This window comes from Plectropomus leopardus, chromosome 16, assembly GCF_008729295.1.
Source record: "Plectropomus leopardus isolate mb chromosome 16, YSFRI_Pleo_2.0, whole genome shotgun sequence".
NCBI classification, from domain to species: domain Eukaryota; kingdom Metazoa; phylum Chordata; class Actinopteri; order Perciformes; family Serranidae; genus Plectropomus; species Plectropomus leopardus.
The window spans coordinates 9554368-9577672 of NC_056478.1; the positions used below are offsets into that span (position 1 = coordinate 9554368).

Below are 23305 nucleotides of genomic sequence, written 5' to 3' on the forward strand. Positions count from 1 at the left end.
ATTACAACTCTTTTGTTTCTGTTTTATTGGTGGGCCGTTTTAGGTGCTTAAAACCAACTAAGACTAGCGTCTGCTCAGCGCCGTTTTCATTTGTGCCATGCAAGGATTTTCTACCATTAAGTTTTTGTAACTAAACATTGCGATTTGGTCTATAGATAGATCAGTCTTTTCACTTAAACTGTATTGCTAAGCAGCTTAAATCAATGTTAACTTCTTATCAGCGGATGTCATTCGCATACACTACAAAACACTCAAACAGGAAATACAAAGGGACCATTTTTGAATGTTTATGTTTTTAGTTTATAGTATATTTGTGACATCACAAATACACAAAACCATTATGGCTCGTTTAAAGGCACCATTTCTGAATTCAGACAGTGTGCATTTCTCTGAAGCATTTTGATACTTTCAGTTTTTAGATAGCTGCTCTACCTGCTATAGATTTAAAAAGAAATAAAAATCTGACAACATGAGACCTTTAAATAGTATTCCCAAAAAGACACTGGAAACAAGCATGTAATAAAAACAACACACTTTATTTACTAGGCAGTATAGAAAAGTATAAAAACATGAAAACTTGGCATGTATAAATGCTTTTATAAAATCATTTTCCGCTCAAAAGCTAGTATAAAAACAAGGCGTATAAAAAAAGATTGTCTGCTAAGTGTTTGACATGGGCTACTGCAGTTTTAGTAAGAAAACTGATTGAAAATGCATTATACAACAATACAAAAGAAATGTTTTAAACATACAAAAGTTTCATTTGGGATTCGTTTGTAGCATAATATAAAATATCAGTGTTTAGTACTCTTGCTTTTTTTTTAATGGAGAATAGAATATTCAAGTGCAGCTTGGTCTTACTCTTACTGGGTGAAGCTCATGGTTTCAAACATATAAGCTCATTTAAGATTTTTTTAAAAGTATAAATAAATATACTTAAAATTTTAAACACATATAATGTTTGTTCAGTGTTTCTCCATTCAGGATACTGTGATGGCCAGAAATGAACTGAAATGAAAACTTTTTGAAATTGTTTTTTATGAAATAAAGGTGCCATGGTAATACTAATAAAGCTGGCCCCTTAAAACATGATCATTCATGATCATGTAACGACTGTTCTTGCTCAGTAGTTAAGTGTTTACATGAGGTGGCACAGACCAAACACGTGAAATTCTCAGTAGACACATTGAAGCCAGTAAAAAAAAAAAAAAAATCAGAAAAAAACAGAAAAGTATCAGTCAGTTTTGAATTCATTAACTGTCAGTTTTGAATTCATTAACATGACTTTGGATTATGATAATGCTAACAGGGCTTAAATACTTAACTTACAACACTGCTCCAGTGGCCAATTGTAAAAAACAACAACATCATTATCAAAACAAAAAGAAATAAATTAACTTGTTCTTTATATTAATGTCAAAATTCGGAATTAATAATACAGCCCAATGCAAATTATATAGCCACCGTTACCCATTTATAATACAACATCAATAATAACAACAACAAAACCAAAAGTAATAAGATGTACAACAGAACCCAGAGCAAATTCTATATAAAAGATTTCCTAAAAAAAAAAGTTTAGTCTTTGGTTGGTTGAAATCCAACAAGTGTGAGTGTAAAAACACTGATGGCAAAAAGCCTCTCCCAACTGTTGTACCACAACAAAAATGTAATCCGCGGCGCTGCGTCCAGCGCAGGGTGTGTTGATCTCTGCAGTTCAACATGTGTCTCATGTGTCTACATGACCAGTGTCCTCGTAGGATAAGTGTTGATGTACTTGTGACTCTGCTCTGACGCCAAAACGTGTTCCTCTGTTTTTCCGCAGGTCACCTGCTCCCAGGAGCTGAGCTGCTGTTGGCAAGAGAAAGAGAGGGTGGTGAGTTTTTGTATTATTTCTAAACTTAAATTAATAGTGTGCTCAAAGGATGATGTTTTTCTATTGGCTGATGGAGAAGTTAGTGTCACCCTGGTTTTCTCGTCAAAAAGTGAATAGGATTTTTCCATTGGATTTTGGATTATTGCAGAAAATAAGCTTTTTTGAAGCCAAAATGCAATTGGCAGAAGTAAAAAGCTAACACTGGGCAATTAACGAACTAAACCAGTTGCATATCTCAGCATGGCCACCACAATGAGGCTGTTAAGACGTATTCAGCGTGATGACGTTTCGTAGTCTCATTTAGCCACTTGTTAACAAAAGACGCATAAAAGTTTCAAAAATTATCATAAGGGTTGCAACCGTATGAATTATTCAAAATATAATGACCCTACAGCACTACAGCATTATTATAAGTATCATTATTATTATCAGTTTCCCTTATATGAATGTAAACACAAGTTGTTTTTTTACCATAATTGAAAAAAATTCTTAAAACTGAAAGTATGTGTAAAACGTCTCCCTTTTCAAAATAGCCAAAATAAAAGTGAGATTCTCCATCCAGTTGTGTTTTTTCAGTACCATAGAAAAGCAAACATACACTGCATAATAACCATCAGTTTTTCATATCGTGGTACACCTTGTAACCAGTTTACCGCTGCAACCCTACTCACATGTGGGATATTTACTGACGTCTTTTAAAACAAAATGTGAAAGTCTCTTAAGCTCGTGTAAGCGACAGACCTTATTTCAGGCATCTAACCAAAGACCCATTAAAAAAACTCAATGTCTTTGAGAAGAGGGAACCAGGGGTGCTGAAACGCTGACTCATTTCCACGTCTTAGGACTCTGTGTTGGAGCACTTTACAAATTTATACACAGAAACTCATACACACCTGTAGTGGGCTGCCAATGCCTCTGTGAGGAAGGTGGTAGATTTTGTGTCCATCTTCACTCAGTAATGAGCTGGTAAGTAGATCCTGTATGAAAATACAAAAAACATATTTTAACAACAGGATTTAAGGTCAAAGTTTGTGGATATTTGTGAGTAATTAAGGTTTAGAGAACATCAGCTGTGATGTCAAAAGCTATGCTTACAGGTACTTCCTGTGCGGGGCCGTTCGGGGAGAAGAGCTGCGTGTGAAGGTCTTGTCCTTCCCACTGCATACACGGGCTCCTCTCACATGGAGACTCCACCTAGAATTCAAAATACCTCATTGTAAATATCAAGTCATGCAAACTCGGGTACATACATAGAAGGCTCAAAAAATGCCACTGATCTTCACTGACTTCCAAATATTCCTTAAGTTGATCAAGAGTGTGTTGCAAAACTGGAAAAACTTGTATAATTTATGGAATTTGCTAAATAAATATAAATAAAATGCAAACTGAAAGTACATTTGTCTGCAATTTCTCGACATAAACGCTAAAATTTCTTATATATGTGCTTAAGCTGAGTAAAAAGTACCTCTTGTTTTATCTTCTTCAGAGGAGGCTGATCGATGGCGCACTCCATCGGCTCCTGCTTGATGGACTCTACCATCTGCTGCTCCAAAGGGGAGTTCTAGAAAAGCACAAATCCGACAGTGAGTCACAAGGACACTTCCTCAAGCACAGCAGAAGGTATGACATATTTTTCTGCAGTCTCTTTCTCACCAGTAGTTTGAGGGGTCCATATTTGGCCTCCTGCATGGCCAGGGCGGACCTGAAAGGTGTGGGTGTACAAGGGGAAGATTCCAGGATCGAACGGCGAATGTTTGGCGTTCTGAACCTGAGAGAAAGAGAGACAACTATTAGTAAAGCCTCATTTACTGCACATCTGCGTTTTTGCTTAATATAAGAGATTTGAGACAGAGCCACTTACATTTCATTCTCTTTCTGGGGCCTGATAGTGTGGTCGATGAGAGGCTTGGAGTCCACAGGCGAGCTCACTGGTAAACTGTCGCTGTCAGAGTGTTCTGGGCTCATGGACTGGTTGAGAAACTGTGACACAAAAGGAAAGAAACCAATCAGTCAAAGTAGTTTAATGGGTTTGTTTTAAAACAGTGACAATCTGGAAGATTGTGATTGGAACTACAGAAATGCAGAGGAAAGGAGAAAAGAGGAATTACACTAGATGAATGATTGAAATGAAACATCAGAGACGCTAGTTCTGAATGATTGGTTGTTGATATGGTCAGGTGGCAGTTTGGTGATTGGATGGATTATGATCACACGCAGCTACTTTAACTACCTCCGAGGGCGAAAAGGGAAGATTTCTGACTGGCGAAGGCTTGGGATTTGAGCAGATGAAATCAGCCCATGCTCCGCGAGCAGCTCTTGAGCCCGGATTGGGCAAAACCCTGTCTGTTCTGAGAGTGCACCTGGTACTGGCCTCATGCACTGAGGGGAGGCTCTGGGAAAATGGCGGGAAAATATGGGTCAACGCCCACTACTTGTTAAAATCTTTGCTACTTGCTAAGCTATCTTCATCCATTGTGACACAGTCGCTAAAAATGACCAAAGTAAATGCAGGTACTCACTGAATCGATGACACACTCCATGAACTCTGGAAGAGTATTTGAGAACGTCGGACTGCTGTGATGGCTGCTGTTGTTGTTGTTGTTGTTGTTGTTATTGTTGTTGCCGTTATTGCTATGGGCACGTGTTGCAGAGGCGCTTTCCTCAGGGAGGCAGCTCTGGTCGAGAGGCAGGGCAGGGGCTGCCTGGTGGACTGCCTGGTGATGAGGTAATAACATTACGCCATCTGAGCAGTTGGTCAAAGAGCTCTGGCTGACCCAGCTGGGATAAGGCAAATTCATCTGGGGGAGAAAAGGATATAAAGAGTGAGCCCAAGAAATAACTGTCAAAGATGAATCATCTGATAATATGAACACAGTAGCAAGAGTCCTACAGGTTATGGTGTGTTAAGACTATTTAAGCCTTTTTTAATCCCACTCGGAATTGCATTTTAGACCAATGAAAATAATTTAAAAAAGAAAAAAAAGGAAACTAAAACATTGATCAATATCAATGACGGGACAATTTTGCTCAAATTTATACTGTAACATAAAACAGGATTTTATTATTCATTTGAAAAAAGTTGGCTGATCTACTTTGAATGTTTATTTATCTATTTATCTTTTTAAAACAAATACTTAGTGACTTTTTGGCCTTTATTTGCAACTTCTTTCCTGGTAAATTTACAAGTTTAATCACATAATGTTACATTTTCTTTTATTGTAAAATTATTGATCTAGTAATATTAAGACTTTTTTTCTTGAATTATTATGACTTGATTCTTGTTAAATCAAAGTAGATGTTACCAATAATTTAGAGATGTTACAATGAATTTTACAATTTCCGAAAAGAATGAAGTCCTTCTTACAATATTTCAAACATTTTTAAGACTTTTGAAAGACTGATTTAAGACGTTTTAAAACCAGTTAAGGCCTTACTCTTAGAAACCTGAAAAGGGCGGTTGTAAAAACAAAAGTCAGACGAACATGTGAGAAAACGCAAGCCTGACAATAAGGGAAGAGGTGTGAAAATTGAACAAATGAGAAAAAGAGAAGAAGAAAGGGAACTTTAATGTAAAGAAGTGCTGGGTAGCGGGTTGCACAAGGGGTCATGCACACACTAACATGGTGATAAGGTCCTATTTCATCACTTTTGCAGAAACAGACCCCCCAGATGTTTCCTCCTCACAGTAGCACACACATCCAACCACTGTTCTTAGAGCCCGGGTCAAATATGCAGGCACATAAATCCTGCTGTCACACTTAAATATGGCACACACGACTTACTGGTAATGATGGCTGGCCTCTCAGCTCATCTTCTGTTGACATGAGCAGCAGTTCGATCTCTTTCACCCTCTTCTCCTTCTCAGGGTCCTCCTCGCTATAGTGTCTCTGAAGAAAAAGCAGAGTTTTAGTGACAGTTCTCCTGCGGCTTTGCTATATTTATAAATTAAAGAGTTAATTTGCTGTTTTTACCTGTATAGCAGCGGTTCCGGGCTGGGGAATGTTCCGCATGCTCAAATGCAAGGCCAGCGGCAACGGTACCTGTTATCAGAAACATGTCAAATAAGCAAATCGCCTGACACAATCAATATTTCTCCTGCAAGAATCCCAAATTTTAAAGCTCCACTCACTCTTTGTGCATCGGAAATGTAGGGATAGTGGAGCGGTGACAAGGGAGGCAGCTGCGCGTGACTGGACGAGTGGTGGGAGAAACCCATGATGTGATTGTTGGTCTTGATGTAGCCGTGGCTGATGGAGAGCGAGGTGTTGCTGTTCTTCGTCGCGCTCTGCAGGTAGCCCTCCTGCTCCACCTTTCGTCTCATGGTGGAGTTCCAGTGGTTCTTTATAGCGTTGTCAGTCCTGGATGTCATAAATAACATGTATGAACTTACAGTTTCGTTACGAAACAAATACTGCATGCAAATTGCGAAGACATCCTGGACCTCGAATGGTACTTGATAGCATTATCAACACAGGCACACACTGAGGCTGCCACAGATAGACCCAGTCTTGATCATGCATGCACTTACACGCACAAAACTGATAAGGGTTACCAGTACAGAGCACTTACAATCGTCACATTTTTCACTCATTTCCTTTGTTTTAGTCATTCACAAGCCTTTTTCTCCAAAAACACCCTATCCAGAAATGGTCTTTTAGCCTTGTTCCTCCAAATCATTCTGTGTGCTCATTTCACCCCTTTTCTGATTTCTTTCTTCTCTTTCCCCTCTATTTCACCCTGACCGCAGCATTGCACAGTCAACCAACAAGGCTTCACTGATTCATCTGACTTCTCTTTTTTCCACCTTTCTCCCTCCTCCATTCTCAGCCTTACCTGCCAGGTAGCAGCTTGGCAATCTCAGCCCAGCGGTTTCCCAGCTTCTCATGAGCCTGGTAGATGATCCGGTCCTCCTCCTCGGTCCATGAGGTCTTCTTCACCTCCGGGTTCAGGTGGTTGTGCCAGCGCTCACGGCACTGCTTACCGATACGCCCTTTCAGATGCTTGGCGATCACCGACCAGCGCTTGGCTCCGTACTTCTGGACCAACTCGATCACCTGGGGGTAGGTGTGTGTGTGTGTGTGTGTGTGTGTGTGTGTGTGTGTGTGTGTGTGTGTTGTGGGGGGAGAGAAAGAGGAAAGACAAGAGGCGAGGAGGAAGAGCGTTGAAAGGGAAGAGAAGTAAATGGTTGTGGAGGTGCATGAGGAAAGAGGAAGGAAGGAGCAATAACAGGGAGGAGAGGGAGAAGTGAAGGGGGAGCAGAGTGAAAAAAATAAGGTGAAAAGATCACAGGTGTGTGTGTGTGTGCAGGAAGAATAAAAGAGAAAAAGACAAAAAAAAACCATTAGTTATGCAAAAAAAATCTCAGAAACGAATACATCCTGTCAGTGAATGCTTCTCCTTTTCTCCCTCCTTCCTTATTTCTTCATCTTTTACTTTCTGGAGGTAAACGTGAGCACCTGCTGGTGAGGGAGTTTCCAGTGGAACGTTAGCCTCTCTGCTAATCATTACAGTGGCATCTGGGTGGAAATATAACTCCTTTGGATTAGCTCAATAAATACTTCTCAGGTTTGAAGAGAGTAAGCATGTAACTTGTTGAGTAACTTTTTGGGAAACTAAAATGTGCAACAGCAGCCAAGGAGTTGCTACAGAATCTTTTTTTTTTACCTTGGATGACACTTGATTGCCTGTTTCCTGTAAGTGGTATTCAACTATATTACTTTCTACTATAATATGAAAAGATGTACATGGTTTTAGAATTGATTCTCAATATTTTGCACGTGACGGATAAAGTCCTGCACAATAAAATCTGATTGAAGTTTCATCTTACTAGGAAAAAAAATCTAAGAAACCCATACTTACATTTTGTTTACTTTATATCTAATTTGTAAGGTTTTTCTAAGAGGCAGAAACTTAATCAAACCAAGTTAGTCTGGCTTTACTGAACAGTTGTGTTTACACAGTAGTATTATGGAAACTGATTATATTTTATTAATAAGATAAGCACAACAGAGAATAATTAGCTCACAGGATTCTTTTCATTTAAAAATATGCCATTCTGAGCTTCTTAAGACAGAACTAGTGTTTGTAGAGACAAAATAATACAATCAAAACTAATTAAAGCCTTATAAAGTAATGTTTTTTTTAACAAAACTAGAAATATTCAGACTAAACCTTTCTCTTCGACTTTACTTTAAATTTTAACAAGACTCCATATCTTTTTATCACAAATATCAATACTCAATAAAGCTTCAGCCAATTTGCAGAAAACATAAAACTGTTCAGTTATGTCTGGCTAAATTGGTTTACTTAAAAACTTAAGTTGCTATCACTTACAAAGAACAAGTTTATTCACTCCTCTTTTTTAAGTTGTAGCAAATTCGCAAAATAAACAACTAAATACAACTAAAATGTTAGTACACTTAACAATAATGTGAAATAAACAAAAACTAAAGCTAATAGTTATATTTACTTAGCTTTATCAAGGCAATCAGAGTATTATCAGCTTATGGATCTACAGTGTGTGTGCATTGTAAGGTTTTCTTGAAGGTTTCTTACCCTCTGGTCCTCTTCTTTGGTCCACGGCCCTTTGATGAGTTCTGGGTTGAGCACCTTCTGCCACCTGTGCTGGCACTGCACATCTGTACGATTCTGTTAGGTCGGAAAGGAGGTGATTAGTAATCATCTGTGTGCATTTGTACATGCATGTGTACACTCAGGCCTTGTACTTACAGTTAGTAAGCTTGCAATGACTTTCCAGTCTTCTGATCCATGAACCTCGACAAGTTTCTTCAGCTTCTCATCCTGAATAAACAGAAGACATATCCCGTTGTGTCACATGTATGCCAGTGCAATAAACAGTAGCAATTATACATAATAGTAAGAGAATGTGGTTAGACCAGACAATAAGGGAAAGGCTCCCAGGTTCCTGGGAAGTGATCCCTCCTGAGGCAATTATCCAACATGTGAGGCGTGTTAAACAATTTGTGTTGAGGGTTTGAATTGTTTTGTACCTCTTCTCGTGTCCAGCGTGTTTTGCCAAGGTGGCGCTTCCCCGCCTTGGCCAGAGATCCATCATAATCATGTTCATACATCTCAGTCTCCTCCTCATCCTCCTCACTACTGTAAACACTGCAGAGAGAGAGAGAGACAGAAAGACACATTTTAAAAAGAGGTGGAGGCTGGGTATAGAATAGTGTAAGATAATAGGAAGGTAAATAATAGCACAATAAGTACCTGTCTATTTTCAAACTACTCCCTAATCATCGCTTTACAGAGTGTATAAAGAACTCAGCCCACTCTTTAACTCATCAGGTGTCAACACAGACAGAACCAGTCATTCTTGAAGGTTTGGGTGCAGGGCTTATAGCCAAGACACCCACAAGGGGTGAGACAGAGACACAGAGAGAAAGAGAGAGAGAGAGAGAGAGAGAGAGCAGCGAGAGGGAGGGAGGTGGAGGGGGAGGATGGATGGATGAACAGGTTCCAATGTTTTTAGTTACCACAGATACTGGGATTGGCACATGCGATCATAATTTCGTGACCCTGGCGTGTTCAGACCTGCAGTGGCATTGTACAGCACAGTCATGCATGCACACACGCACTAAACACACACACACATTGACTGAGTGGATGGTTAACCAATCACAATGTAGAGCATGGACAACGTGGAAGCTAGGTAGGGTGCTTTGGTGTCAGACAGAGCAACAGGTGAACAGGAACCCCACAGAGATGTGTGTGTGTGTGTGTGTGTGTGTGTGTGTGTGTGTGTGTGTGTGTGTGTGTGTGTGTGCGTGCGTGCATGCGTGCCTGCATGTAAGAGAATGATCTTCCTTATTTTTGTCCATTTACCCAAATGCACGACTACCTATTAAACAGCATTTGACCATACAAAGAAGCACAAAAAGTGATGCACAGCAGTCTTTTTTTCTTTTAAACTTTTCAGCACATCAGTTGTATAAAATAGGCTAGTTTTTTTCATTTTAACAGTCAAACTACTCTTAGTAAAACATAAAAGCTAGACTAAATTAGAAATATGAATTGCAGAGAACTTTGTGTGCACAAACAAGCAAACAAAAGACAACGAATACAGCATGCTCCACTCATTTTGAGCACGATGAATCAACTGAAAACTGCACCTGAAACTGTTTGATGATAAGCATTGCTCTTATCGCAATGCATGAAGTCGTAAACTTGCACTTTCCTCGGATTATCAGTGCAAAACCACGAGAATAAACCAATAATCCGCACTGAGGCAATGACTGGTAAAAACCTGACACGCAAGCTTAATGCAGAGAAAGCTGGTGACGATCGATGCTTATTAGGAAAGGCTGGTGTGAGTAAAAGTTAAATTTGTGGTGACTTTTGCATCAAAACAAGGGAAATAAAAAAAAAACCAGCAAGACAAGTGCACATAGAGGACGCGGTGAAAGCGCTGTTTCCAAAATAACACTGAGCGTCCCCCGCTTTGAGAGATGCTGCTGCAACATTCATGCAAGTTTTATCAAGGATTAAAATCACCTTTATGCCAGATATATTAGTGTATAACATCCAACATGCACGTTAAAACAACGTAGAAATAAAAACAAGGTGTCTGTGATGCTGATTGTCACCGAAAAAAAACCCGCAATAAAATAAAAACAATTCAAAATCGTTCAAACACTAAATTTAGGATATTAAAATGTGTCTTACAATACATCCAAGTCTCTGAGTGCGTTTAGACAGAGTCACAAAAACGCCATACTGCACAGATAGTTTGATTTCGTATTAATTAAAAGCTCCTATTAAAACCAATGTCCACGCACCATGTCGCGCACAGCGTGGCACGCGCCTGTCCACCCGCCTAATGTTATTAATCCGTCTGTATGTGTGTGTGTGTGTGTGTGTGTGTGTGTGTGTGCGCGCGCGCGCGTATGTGTGAGAGATAGAGAGAGACCCCTTTCTCTCTCTCTCTCACCACTGACAGCAGCGCGAGGAGCGCACATGCCAGATGACCACCACCTGTCATGGGCGCGCGAGCGAGACACCCACACCACCACTCTCTTTTTTAACGGTTAAGAAACAAAAACACAAATACAAAAGAGCTTAAAAAAGGGCGAAATAATGAAAATTAAATTAAAACTAAGAGTTTTTCTATGATGCCTCAACGCACGCCGTATCCAGCAGAAACGATTTCTAACTTAACATGAGAGGGAAAAACGGTAACTTCCTGAGCAAAAACAGGCACACAGTGGGGAAAAGAGAGTTAAAAATCATACAAAATGAATTGTTCTGAGTGAGCTTACCTGTTTCTCGGCCGCCGAGCCATGTTAATGTGTGTGGAGCGGCTCGCAGGTTGCGCTGAGCTCGTACTTTCGCTATCAGAGCTGGGTTTGTTCTCCCGGCGAGGAGGCAGGTTGACATTAATTTAAACTACAGCAGCCTCTACTACTGCTCCTCCCCTCACTCGCATCCCGGTAAATTTGGCGCTCCCTGAGCGCGTGCGGCCGACTGCGCATGTCCAGGGGTGTATACTTCAGGTACCGTCCAGGGTTTTGTGATTGCTGCTTAAACTAAAAACTGGAGAAGTTAACATAGATAAGATAAGACTTTATTAATCCAGCACTGGGGAAAGTCACACGTAACAGCACCTAATGAGTAGATAAAATATTACAAAATACAAATTATATAAAATAAAAAAGTAACACAATAAAATTTAATAGAAAATCTAATTATAGAGGCACTGTAGCCTATGGACACGATTATAGCAGCACAGGATAACTGAAATACACACATGTCGTGTAGTATATTAACTGTCAAAATACAGCCTACAAATTTTACTGCACAGTAAGTGGTAAGATAGCCTATTACACAGTAGGAAAGCACTGTTACACAGAATAAATATGAAAAATACAAATAGACTATGTACATTGTACATATAGCCTATGTAGGCCTACATGTTTTTTTTTTTTTTTTTAAATGTAGTTCACATACAAAGAAACAGATTAAAATCAAAAGATGTCATTTCATTGCCAGAAAACATAATGCATTGTGACCTTTTTTGATTTGAATAAACTACTTTAAAAAAAATTGGTATACACTTTGTAGTCAGATCTACACCATTAAAAAACATAATACCAATGCCATGATTAAAATGTGGCTTTATAATAAGCTACAAATGAAAACTGTTCAATTTAATGTTGCTGTGATAATAATGATGCCTCAAGGACTGCATGTGTAGGTGAACCTGAGATTTACGAGGTGCTCATGAACGCACCATGCCACTACACAGTGGACTTGTTAAAGGCGCGTTTCGCCTGACCGTCCGCGCTAAACGCTTTCTGTCAACAATATGCGTGAGTTACTTCTCTTCTGGTGAAAAGGAGAAGGAAACTGACATATCTGGACGAAGTAAACAATTGCTTAATTGGTGTTTAAGGTGCGTGTAAAGTGAAGTTGAAATGCTCTCTGCATGTGTTGTTTGTGGGGGGCTTGCTGGTGCTGCAAATGCGGGTGTTTCTTAGTGATAAAACATACAAGACCTTGGTCTTATCAACCAGCGATAAAATCAGCTTTGTGCTCGGCCAGTCAAAGAAAGTAATGTGGCACTTCAGCTTTTTTGCGGGAATTTATTGCACATAAGTCACAGGACAACTTCCTTTAACTTGCCTTTATGTTATCTGAGTTGTTCCCTGAAGTTTTGAGTTTCTTAAATGTCAGCTTATATTGTAAAATCCAACAAGTTGAATTTACTTAAAATAATCCTGGAAACTGATTGTCTTGAAAAAGGAAAGTAAATATAACTATACACTTAATTTATGTTTACTTCAAATCAAAGTGTTAGGTTTACTTGAAATTCAGGTGTATTTACTTAATTTTGTAAAGTTGTTGCGACTTAAAAATGACAACCTTGATCTTACCTTGATCTTTCTAAATGTTAGCAACTTCAGTGAACCAAGTTAGTCTGACTTAACTTGGTTATGACAAAGAGGATTTGGACAGTATTGAAGTTAGGAGATCTACAAGCTGTGTTTACTTTACATGTTTAAGAATATACAAATATGACTGATTAATAATGATAATAATGAAGTTAGAATGTATACAACCATTAGAATACAGATACAAAACGCAATTTATTGTAAGTCGCTAAAAATGTATAAGGTTGGTTTAATGTAACTTGTCATTTTTAAGTAACAACTTCACAAAATTAAGTAAATATAACTCAATTTTAGATTTTTTTTAACATATTAAGTTAATGTAAATTAAGATTAATAGTTATATTTACTTACATTTGAAAGGCAATCAGTTTTTTGATTTTTTTTAAAGCAAATTCAACTTGTCAGATTTTGCAGTGTAACGTCTTTGCAATCATTATTAAAATAAATAAATGGGTATTTAAATTAGGAACAAGTTGAGCCTGTTTTGCAGCAACCTTCTCCCGAAGATGAGTAATATCATTATGGTCCTCTTTTTGTATTGCATAACTTCTGCATTATTCTGTACTAATGCATTATGATTATTTTGTTTTGGTTCTCCATCCTCCCTAAGCCAGGACAGTCCTCGCTCAGCCATTCATCGCAGGGAAGACTGGGGGGGTTAATGCTTTATTTGTATGTGTCTTCTCATTGTATTAGTTCCTCCATACGCGACCGTATTGTCCTGGTCACTTGTAATTATCATCACCCCAGACCAGCCTATTGTCCCAGGGCAGTCATCATAATAGTGGCCTGATAAAGGGCTGCACACACTAATACACACATGGCCATGGACTGCTACGTTTACTATTTGATGCAACAGGATGAACAGAGTGTTCAGTGAAGTAAATCAAGGAAATATTAAGATTTACAGGACTGATTATGGATTAAATGAAGAAGCTACCAGAAAATATGTTTTAGATTGTTTTTGTTTTTTGTCAGGGGAGACTGGGGGCAATTGTAACATCTCATATCGCACCAATCACAATTTCTGCTCATTAGATGTATGCAGCCTTTTTAAAAATAATCTTACAACATCGGTAAAACACCTCATATTTACATTTATTGTCTTGTGCAAGGTAAGCATGTGGTTAGGTTTAGAAAATGAAGACATGTTTTGGCACTACATTCATATTGAAAATGAACGCCAGGCTCTTTATATATAATAATAATAATAATAATGATAATTTAAAAAGCCATATAACAGAGATGGTAAATGATTGTTGTTGCTATGTTAATGTCATTGTTATTTTTTATAAAGTGCTGCTGATGTGTATGTTATACGTCATACGAGAGGCAGACGCTGTTATGTTAAATGTCCCGCCCGTCACGTCTCTTATTTCTATGATTCCGGCATGCTGTCCATAGTCACAAACCACTCCAGGTGTGATGCGTCCATGGTTTGGTTCTGTGTGGAAAAAAAAGGAGGCATAAAAAGGGACTTAGTAGTGGCCCTGTAGCATGATCTCCATGTAAATAGGGCCAATATTGTGACGCTAATATTGCTTGAAAAAACAACTGATGAATGACTGTTAACAAATAGCACACAGATACATGTTACATACATAAAAGTGGTACCCAAATAGTTTAAGAGGTTTTTAAGTGATGACATCAAAACCACCCGGTCTCCTTTACTATTATTCATACAACCTACCAATGAACTGTGTTGGTTCAGAAGTCTTTGTAACATTTATACTACTGTTAACTTTGATTGCCAGTATATCTAACTGCAGGCCTGTGATATAATGCATTACATGGTTGCCTGGTTGCAATCGCCAGTCAGCTTCAGATCCAATACACACCTGTGTACACATGTATTGTTCCAGTCATTTTTGCCTTGAGGAGGTGGTATTTCTAATCTATTCAAATCAAATTTTAATTATATAGCAGCTATCATGCAAGATTGCAATACAAGATGCCCCACATAGACAGAAAAGTGGGTCAGTCAAAGAGAGAGCACCAAAATAGACTAAAACATCAGTAATAATAGTAAAAAGTAGCAAAAGAAATTACCCAAATCATACTTCATGTAGAATAAACAAATGTGTAAATGGAATCTTGCCTGCAAAGTCAGTAACTTTTTTTTTGCTGCACAAGCCCAGCAGGTCTTTTCCCTCGAGGGTAATATTAAAAACTACATCTTGTTATCTGAAACCAAACTGATGGAAGGGAGCCAGAGTATGCAAATTCCCCTCCATAGTAGGTTGAGCAGGAAGGCTGAGACCCATTGACTCCTAGCTGGGGACATTTGCATGGGCGCGATTGGACAGGTTAAGGGCAGGTATTGTGATGGCCGCCCCCTTTGCAAAGCGTTGTGTGCACAGGTTAGCTCATTTGAATGTTTTTTAATGACAGCCTCTGGGCTTGAATTATCACCCCACCAGGTTTTCAGACCCTGTTTCAGGGAGGCCAAATGTGTGTATTGTCAGTTGTCACTGTGAGTGTGTATGTCGGTGTGTTTTTAAAGGCCTGCATTGGAGAAAGGCTGATCCCAAGTCACATAGGCAGTGAAAGTGATCCTGTATGGTTCAATAAACCACATGTTGACTTATTGTTAATAGATGTTTAGAGACATGCATAGCATTTCTACATTATTATTGTTCTCTGCATTGGAATCCAGCAGAGGTGGCAGCAAGTCTTTGTTTTGCAAGTCACAAGTTAGTGAGTCTTCAAACTTAAGTTCCAGGTCAAAGATCAAGTCAAGACAGGCAAGTCCTGAGTCAAAATCCCGAGTCAAGTCAGACAAGTCCCGAGTCAAATAACTCCCAAGTTAAGTGGGAAGTCAAGGCTGAAAATCCCAAGTCAAGACAGGCAAGTCCTGATTCAAGTCCCAAGTCATGACAGGAAAGCCCTGGGTGAAGTCCCAAGTCAAGACAGGCAAGTCCTGAGTCAAGGCCAAGACTGACAAGTCCTGAGTCAATTCGCAAGTCAAGACGGATAAGTCCAAAGTCAAGTCCCAAGCCCCAAGTTTTGAGTCCTAAATAAATCATAATATGTTTTTCATCCATTGTAATGCCATTTTACAGGGCTCCCACAATCAAAGGAAAAGTCTGGAAAAGTCAGAAAATAAGGAAAACTGTTTCCCAGACTGTGAAATACTTTGAAAACAACAGAATATTTTGGAAACATTTGAATATACATCTTTTCGGCTATTGCTTAAAATATATTCCTGAAAACAAATGTCTAATGTTATGGCAGCAGTAATGTCTTACATGCATGTAAAGATAGCAAGCACTGGCACTTTGCTGAAGAACAAATGCCAGAGAAGTTTGTGTGAAACAATTTATTGCTTCCAAACGACAAATATAAAACATGGCAGACCCTTGCCATGCCTGATAGACACTTAGTGCAGGGTGGAATAGTACTTCTTGATGGAAATTGGGTAAATTAATATGGGAAATTTTTTAAAATTATTGGTAAAATGCATGGGATCTCTAATTTGTACAACAGAGTAATAATAGATCAAATTTATAAATACCATCAATGCTTCTAAAAAGTGTATGTTTTGGTTGAAGCAAGCGACTGAACATAATCGTAAAGCAGTATTGACATTGCACTTACAAATAGCACCATGAACCACTAGCCTAGCACAACAGAATAAATCTTTTTAATATTCCAGCATGCCTTGTTGTATTTAACTCAACTCGTATTGGACAAAATGTCTGTAACCAATCCACCCCTTGTTCCTCCACAGCTCCAGCCAACTATGATCACTTCTGGCTCCAAAAAATCAAGATGGCAATGGCCAAAATGCCTAATTTGAGGATTCAAAACACAAACCAGTGGGTGATATCACAGTAGCTATGTCCATTATTTACACAGTTTAGGGTTAAAGTTCGAGTCAAGTTGCAAGGTTGTTTTTTTTTTCCATTCCATAAAATGAAGTTTGAAAGTAATTAAATCTATGACTCGTGTCCACATCTCAGGCAATCATTATTAAGGAACATTGTTTTTTTTTAAAGATGTTTTATTAATGAATGTATACTTTATGGAAATTGTCAATCAAATATATTTATTTTTAACATATTACTAATGCTATTGATTTAGTTTAATAATTACCACCTTTTAGTTTTCACAGTTTACTACTTTGAGGACCTCAAACATTCTTTATTGACTTTAGTTGTTTGGACCACCTGTCAAAGTCTGCCAAAGGTGTATGTTTTGCATTTTCCCCCGGGGCTGAGGTCCTGTGAAAGACTTTTCCCATGATGCCTAGTGCCCTTGGCACATTATGTAAAGCATTACCTCACACTCGCTGCCAACTTTTGGGAAGCCTTCACCCCTCACCCACGTTGCACATAAGCTTTGTCTTCTACAGTGACACCAGGATTTAATCTGTTTTCAGATTTGCATGCTGTTGTTGACAGATTTGCAATCATTTGCTTTCACTTGATTCCATAGATACCACTGCCATCCACTCGCTAACAACCATTTTTAACTTCTCCAAGAACTGAGCAGGGTTCACTTACAGGGAAAATGTGATGGATGGAAACCATGATGTTTATTATTTATTCAATAATATAGTTTGTTGCATCATACAAACAATGCACTCATCCACTGATCCGCTCATTCTTCTAGCAATCTGTCCATCCATCTGTTCAATCTATCTAATCAGCCCAACATTAAAGGGGAACTTCACCCATTTTTAAAATTAATCCATGCCATTCCTTTGATCTAAGACAGTACAAAAAAATATGAGAAAAAATGAGCAACTCTTTCAAAGCTAAAAGCTTGAGTGCTAAAACACAAATTTGTCACATCACAAGGTATAAAGTCTGGAGTTGCTCCATAGACAGTGATTTGGGAATAAAGACTATTTGGGTATAAAAAATAAAACAAACAATCTGTGGGTGCACAAAATCAGGCTCCCATTCATTGTCTATGGAGCACATCAAGACAATACACTCTATTGCATCACAAGTTTGAGACTTCCTTATCTGATTTCTGGCTTTAAGAGCAAGTAGCTCATGTTCACAGATACAGTATTATTTGAAATTTTCTGGGCCAATGGAAGTAACATTGGAAGTTTTAATTTATGTAGTTTTCATCTTTAATTCTCTCAGAAATCCTCATCACCTGCCACTGATTTATTGATAAGGCTGACAGTGAACTACAACGTGTGCGACACAGATTTGACTGGAGAACGCTTAAAAACAATTCAAAGGAAACAAATGTTCAGATCCTGTGTAGAAGTGTGAAAATCACACCCCGGCCTTGGTGCAGCACATCAGCTCTGAGTCTGTCTGCATAAACAGTGAGACTTAATTAAATATAAATAAATAAAAAATGAACTTCAGTTTCTGTTGCGTTTTGTTTACAATGCAGGAGAAAAGCTGCAAACACCATTACAATGTCAATGTTTCATACATTACTTTTTATGAAGCCATCTGTCCCATTTCCATTATGGGACATTATAGGAGAAAAGCTGAAAACTCTCTGTCAGTTTTACTGTTTCATACATTACTTTTCACTTTGGCAATATGTTCCATTTTATTATTAGATGCTACATACTGGCTTTGATTTTAGAGTGTAATGGGGTTTCTGTTTTTGGAATGGCAAACAAGGACAATGTAGGAGAAAAGCTGCAAACACATTACAGTTTTACTGTTTCATACACAACTTTTCACTTAGGCAATATGTTCTGTTTCCATTACATATCAGGTGCTGTTTGATGCCTTTGGTTTCAGTGTCCTAGAAACATTTTAGTGATGCGAAGGAAGAGGTCCCTCTTTGTCACCTGTGTAACCCTGCAAAGCCAGCATGTTTGTCTGTTTACATGTGTTACATGAGTGTGTATAGTTGTTTATTTTGACATGTAGATGTGCGACCAAGACTTCAAAACGCAGGAAGTGGAATTTTAGAGGGGAAACCTCCACCCACTAAGCGGCATGCATGCACGCGCAGATACACACGCTTAACCAAAGGCAAAACTTTATCAACAACAAATAATAAACTCCTCCAGAATCCCCTCCCAATGTGAATGATCCCCCCTCCTGTTCTTCCTATCTCCTGCCAATTAATGCTGGTCCTGGTCAAACTGCCAGTTGCAATTTGAGCCATCATTGTGAAAAGGTCTTTACAATTACCTAAGCAGACGTCTTTCTTTATTCGGCTCTATTTTTAGATTGGGGAGACACGCCAAACCTCAAATTTCATTTTGCCTGTGCAGATGTGCAAGTGTATACTTCACCTGCATCACTGGTATCAGATTATTGTGACATTTTCAACTTCTTCTCTTTCATCAGCAGACAGGCTACTGTAGATGAGATCAGGACACATGCACCTGCACACATATGCGTGTGACCATGTGTAGATATGCAAAGACCAAGTCACAGATAAACGTGTGCACAGACACAAGCACACAGAGGGGTGCAACCATCTTATTTCTTTCCCTTTTGTGGTTGACAGGCTATAAGTTTCTTGTGATACAAAGATAGTAGGAAAAAATGATGTCACTCACCGGGTGTTTGTGTGAGGTGTAGAGTGTGGGCTCAGATGGGTTGGTCTATAACTATAGGGCATAAGCTTTGACAAAAAATGGTTGAGACATTCACACCCCAACATCACAAATGGGACTGAAAGATGTGCATGTATTTCATGCAGGCAAACTCTTGTTTTTAGTGCACTTCTCTTGACCTCTTGAATATTTTTTTCAAGGCTGTGTGGAGAGGAAATAGCTCTTAACCACTCTTAAGAGTGTGATTCCTCTTTCACATAAATAAGGCATCATCATTAATATACATTTTAAATGTTTCCTTGTTCATAAAATACTAGCTTTATTATAATCATCATCATCACCCTCATGAAAGTCAGTGGCTTTTTTAAAGAACAGGGCTAATGACAGATTAAGGCATTAACCCCTTTAACTGCTCGTGGCCCTAGTTACAAGACCTCAACTTTGCTCTTTAATGAAACCTACATCTCTTCCTTCTATGCCCCTAATGATTTAGAATATAATTATGTGTTTTTTTTAATCTTGGTTTATTTCTCTTCTTTAAATAAATAAAACCAACATAACTGAAAAAAGTAAGCTAAATATTACGGTCAGACATTGTAGAAACGATATATTGTCAAAAAGACAAGTGACAAACTAAAATTTAATAATAACACTGATAATAATAATCAATGTTTTTTTTTTTTTTTTTTTTTACTATTCACGTGTTCCAGAGACTGCATTAGACTAAAAACAATTATTAAAAATGAAATTTAACTGGATGGATAAACCCCTTGAAACCTGAAGCACTATCATTTATGTTATGCTGCTTTCAGACACTTTTCCCAAGTATATAAATTTAATTTCTTTGAAAAACATGGGAAAACGAGCTTACTGAGAAATGCTCCGCAAATTGCAATTAGAGGATTTACAGAATTTTCTTTTTTTATTTAAGCTGGGAAAAGGTGTCTATGGAAAAAAAGACAAAACAGGGAAAACTATATTCATAATTATCGAAATAACATGTTTAAAATGATGTTACAGAATTATTATACATTTTAAAATATTTATTTTGGGTAATTTCCTTCTTTTGTTATTTATTTTTTCTGTGTTTAGCATTTTCTTTTAATTTTAGGTAATTTTCTTGTACTTTTCCCTAATTTCTTGCAATTTTTTGGTCCTTTCTTTTTTAGTTGCTCGTTGCCTTTTTCCAATGATTTTGAAATTTGCTCAGGTTTCATAGCTTTCAAAGTAAACAATAATACCTCTGAGATTGATTTTCACATAGCGATCATTATTCCTCAAAATAATCAATGTAAACAACAATGAAAAAAATGCATCAACGTTTCAGGTAGTTAATTTCTTCCCAATGATTCCGATATGTATGTATGTTAATAATACGCCTTGCAAACATCAACTGATTGGAAGTCAGTTTGTCTCTGTCAGACAGACTGTTTATTACTGAAGGTTGGATGGAAAATCTGATCCCAGGACGCGTTTCAGGAACAGGAAGTGACGTCAGTAAAAACATTTTCAGAAGGCAAGTTTTTAATTTTTATTCTAATTTCTACGCGTTTAACCATCAAACAGAAGACAAAATACTTAAATACTAAAGACTTTTTACAATTTAAAATGCGATCTATCTATTTCGGAGGCTGCAGAATGAAGTCTGTTTTGCCTACAGCCGTAATTTCACACAGCAGCAGCGGCAGCAGCAATGGCAGTCGGGCAGTGAGACACATGTCACTACAGTCTGTGAGCCGAAAAACATTTACCCTGCGGCTGAGAGAGGACACTTAGTCAAAATGTCTCGGCACAGAAATGTCCGGGGTTACAACTACGATGAAGGTAGATAACCTTAACTAGCTGTTTGTTGTTTAAGCGTCACGACAAGGCCTCAAACCGCTAAACTGGTTAGCCGCTAAGCTAAACTCACTGTTGTTGACTGTCGCAGCTAACGTTAGCTTATTTAGTTGGCACGATAACTTTGCTGTCGTGTCACTTGGCACCTGGTACAACATAAATTGCACTTAAATATTAGTGTATCCTTATAAACTAAAACTTTCAGAGTAACTTTATAACGTTAGGAGTTGATATGATGTGTCTGTAACGGTAACTATTAATGTAGCTACTGGCTAACTAATGTTGATGTTTACTAAAGTTAACCACAGCTACGTAGCTAGCTTGCTAACTTTCCAGTGTTTTAAAAGAAATGTTACAAGCTTCTTATACATTATTTACACGGTTTATACTCACCCACAGACCTTGATAACTCACTTAGCCTCTTATAGTGAAGTAATTACTGTAAATTTAGTTGCTCCCATTATTGTTTGTTATGCATTTTATAAATTTGCTGACAAGGCAAAGTGTCAGCTGTGACAAAAGACTCACCTAACCCTTTTGAAACTTGGCTGGCTTGATTTATCATAAAAACGTACCGAAAAGGCAATGAGTAACACAAAGAGAAACGTCCCTAAAATTAGTAAGCAATTTATCTAAAAGAAAATAAAAAAGTGAAAGAACTAAAATAGGAAATGCCCTAAAAAAAATAATAAAATAAAATAAAAATTACATAACAGTTTTTCTGTAACCTAAATTTAAATGTGTAATTCTAATAATTATAACTAGTTTTCTCGATATTTTTGCCTAGTTATTTGATAGTCTTCTAATAATTCTACTAACATAAAAAAAGCATTTTTTGCTTTTCAGCTTTATTAGATAGGACAGATTTAAGGGTGAAAGGGGAAGAGGGAGGGGATGACAGTCAGCAAAGGGCAGAGGTTGGATTCAGACCTGCGGCAAGGACATAGTCTTTGTGCATGGGTCGCCCGCTCTACCAGGTGAGCTGCTGGGCACCTCCAAAATCAGCTTTTTAAAGCTAATTTTCAGGTCAATTTTTTGTTCCCTATCACTCTTTTTTATCTAAGCAATTTGGGAGACATTTCATGCCAAGTTTCTGATTGCATTTTTCCAACCATGTTTAAGAAACCAATGTGGTCATATTAGCACAATAAAAAAGTAAAAGATCAAAATCAGGAAATGAAAATAAAAACGAATAGATGTAAATAATAACATATTTTTTCTGTAACCTGATTTTAAATATATCATTTGAATAATTATAGATATATTTTTCCTTAATTTTTATATTTTTCTAATGATTGTCCCAACGTAAAAAATAATCTCCGATTGCTTCCTCCCCCCATGTTTTTGAGAGAAATCAAACCAATGTGCTTGTATTTGCACAAAAAATGAAAGTTAAAGAAGAAAAACTGGAAATTACTTGAAAAATTAATAAAATCTAACCTAATTAATATTAACAATAACATATTTTTCAACCTAATTTTAAATATATCATCAAAATAATTATAAATATAGTTAGTAATAGTAAGTCATTTTCTAATGATTATCCCAACATAAACAAATAGAAAATTACTTTTTAAAATCTAATTCAGGTCATTTTCTCATTCCCTTTCACAATTTTTTTCCCCACCCCCATTTTTCGAGAGAAATCTAACCAATATGATTATGTTTCAAATGGTTACATGCCTGTGAAAGGCGTGTGAACACAACATGTCAATCCAGACATAAACTGCAGCTGCATTACATGTATGTTCCTGTAAAGTAGATAAAGGAAAAACAATTGAATCTCAGTTATCTTGTCTCTCTAGACTTTGAAGATGATGACATGTATGGACAGTCTGTGGATGATGACTACTGTATATCCCCAGCAACAGGTTGGTATCAGTGAATGTTGTATTACAGTTTAACAACAATATATGTTTGCTAATAAATAGACTGTAGAACTTTGTTTTGTTGGATTTTTTTCCAGTTAAAGAGAACAAAAGCTACCACCTGCACTTTCATGAGAAAATATAAGGATTTTTTTCTTTGTTTTTAGTTTACCTATATTGTCAGTAAAGGATTTATGTAACTTAATAACCACTTAAGTGTTCCGTGTGTAAGATTTGGGGGGATTGGCAGAAATTGAATTGAACTGAATATAATGAATATGTTTTTGTTAATATTTTGTTACTTGAAAATAAGACT

General features: G+C 37.6%; 2 protein-coding genes across 3 annotated transcripts in view; one reads left to right on the top strand and one right to left on the bottom strand.

The window, feature by feature from the left end:
* Nucleotides 1-542: 542 nt before the first annotated feature.
* On the bottom strand, nt 543-11263 carry myb (v-myb avian myeloblastosis viral oncogene homolog). 2 transcript variants are annotated; one of them, XM_042503993.1, is made up of 15 exons: nt 11158-11263; nt 8887-9004; nt 8606-8677; nt 8432-8524; nt 6710-6930; nt 6006-6234; nt 5848-5916; nt 5659-5763; nt 4396-4674; nt 3738-3856; nt 3530-3644; nt 3342-3437; nt 2972-3070; nt 2770-2853; nt 543-1848 (listed from the first exon to the last, which is right to left on the bottom strand). In XM_042503993.1, the coding sequence occupies exons 1-15, from the start codon at nt 11178-11180 to the stop codon at nt 1738-1740; spliced, it is 1833 nt and encodes a 610-aa protein (XP_042359927.1). In that variant the 5' UTR covers nt 11181-11263; the 3' UTR covers nt 543-1737. The 2 variants fall into 2 exon arrangements, with proteins under 2 accessions (XP_042359927.1, XP_042359926.1); XM_042503992.1 differs by having other exon boundaries at nt 543-1851.
* Nucleotides 11264-20970: 9707 nt separating this feature from the next.
* Nucleotides 20971-23305, top strand: part of hbs1l (HBS1-like translational GTPase) — a 35620-nt gene continuing 33285 nt past the window's right edge. Inside the window, 2 exon segments of the mRNA XM_042504101.1 lie at nt 20971-21106; nt 22927-22992. Coding sequence (XP_042360035.1) covers nt 21064-21106; nt 22927-22992 — 109 coding nt within the window. The 5' untranslated portion in view covers nt 20971-21063.

Bases quoted from the DNA above. Each gene is read 5' to 3' on its own strand.
- myb (XM_042503992.1), bottom strand. From the start codon at position 11,180: ATGGCTCGGCGGCCGAGAAACAG. The intron at 8,678-8,886 runs GTACAAAACAAT...CTGTTTATTCAG, and splicing joins CACGCTGGACACGAGAAGAG to GATGAGAAGCTGAAGAAACT. The intron at 3,645-3,737 runs GTAAGTGGCTCT...TCTTTCTCTCAG, and splicing joins CCCCAGAAAGAGAATGAAAT to GTTCAGAACGCCAAACATTC.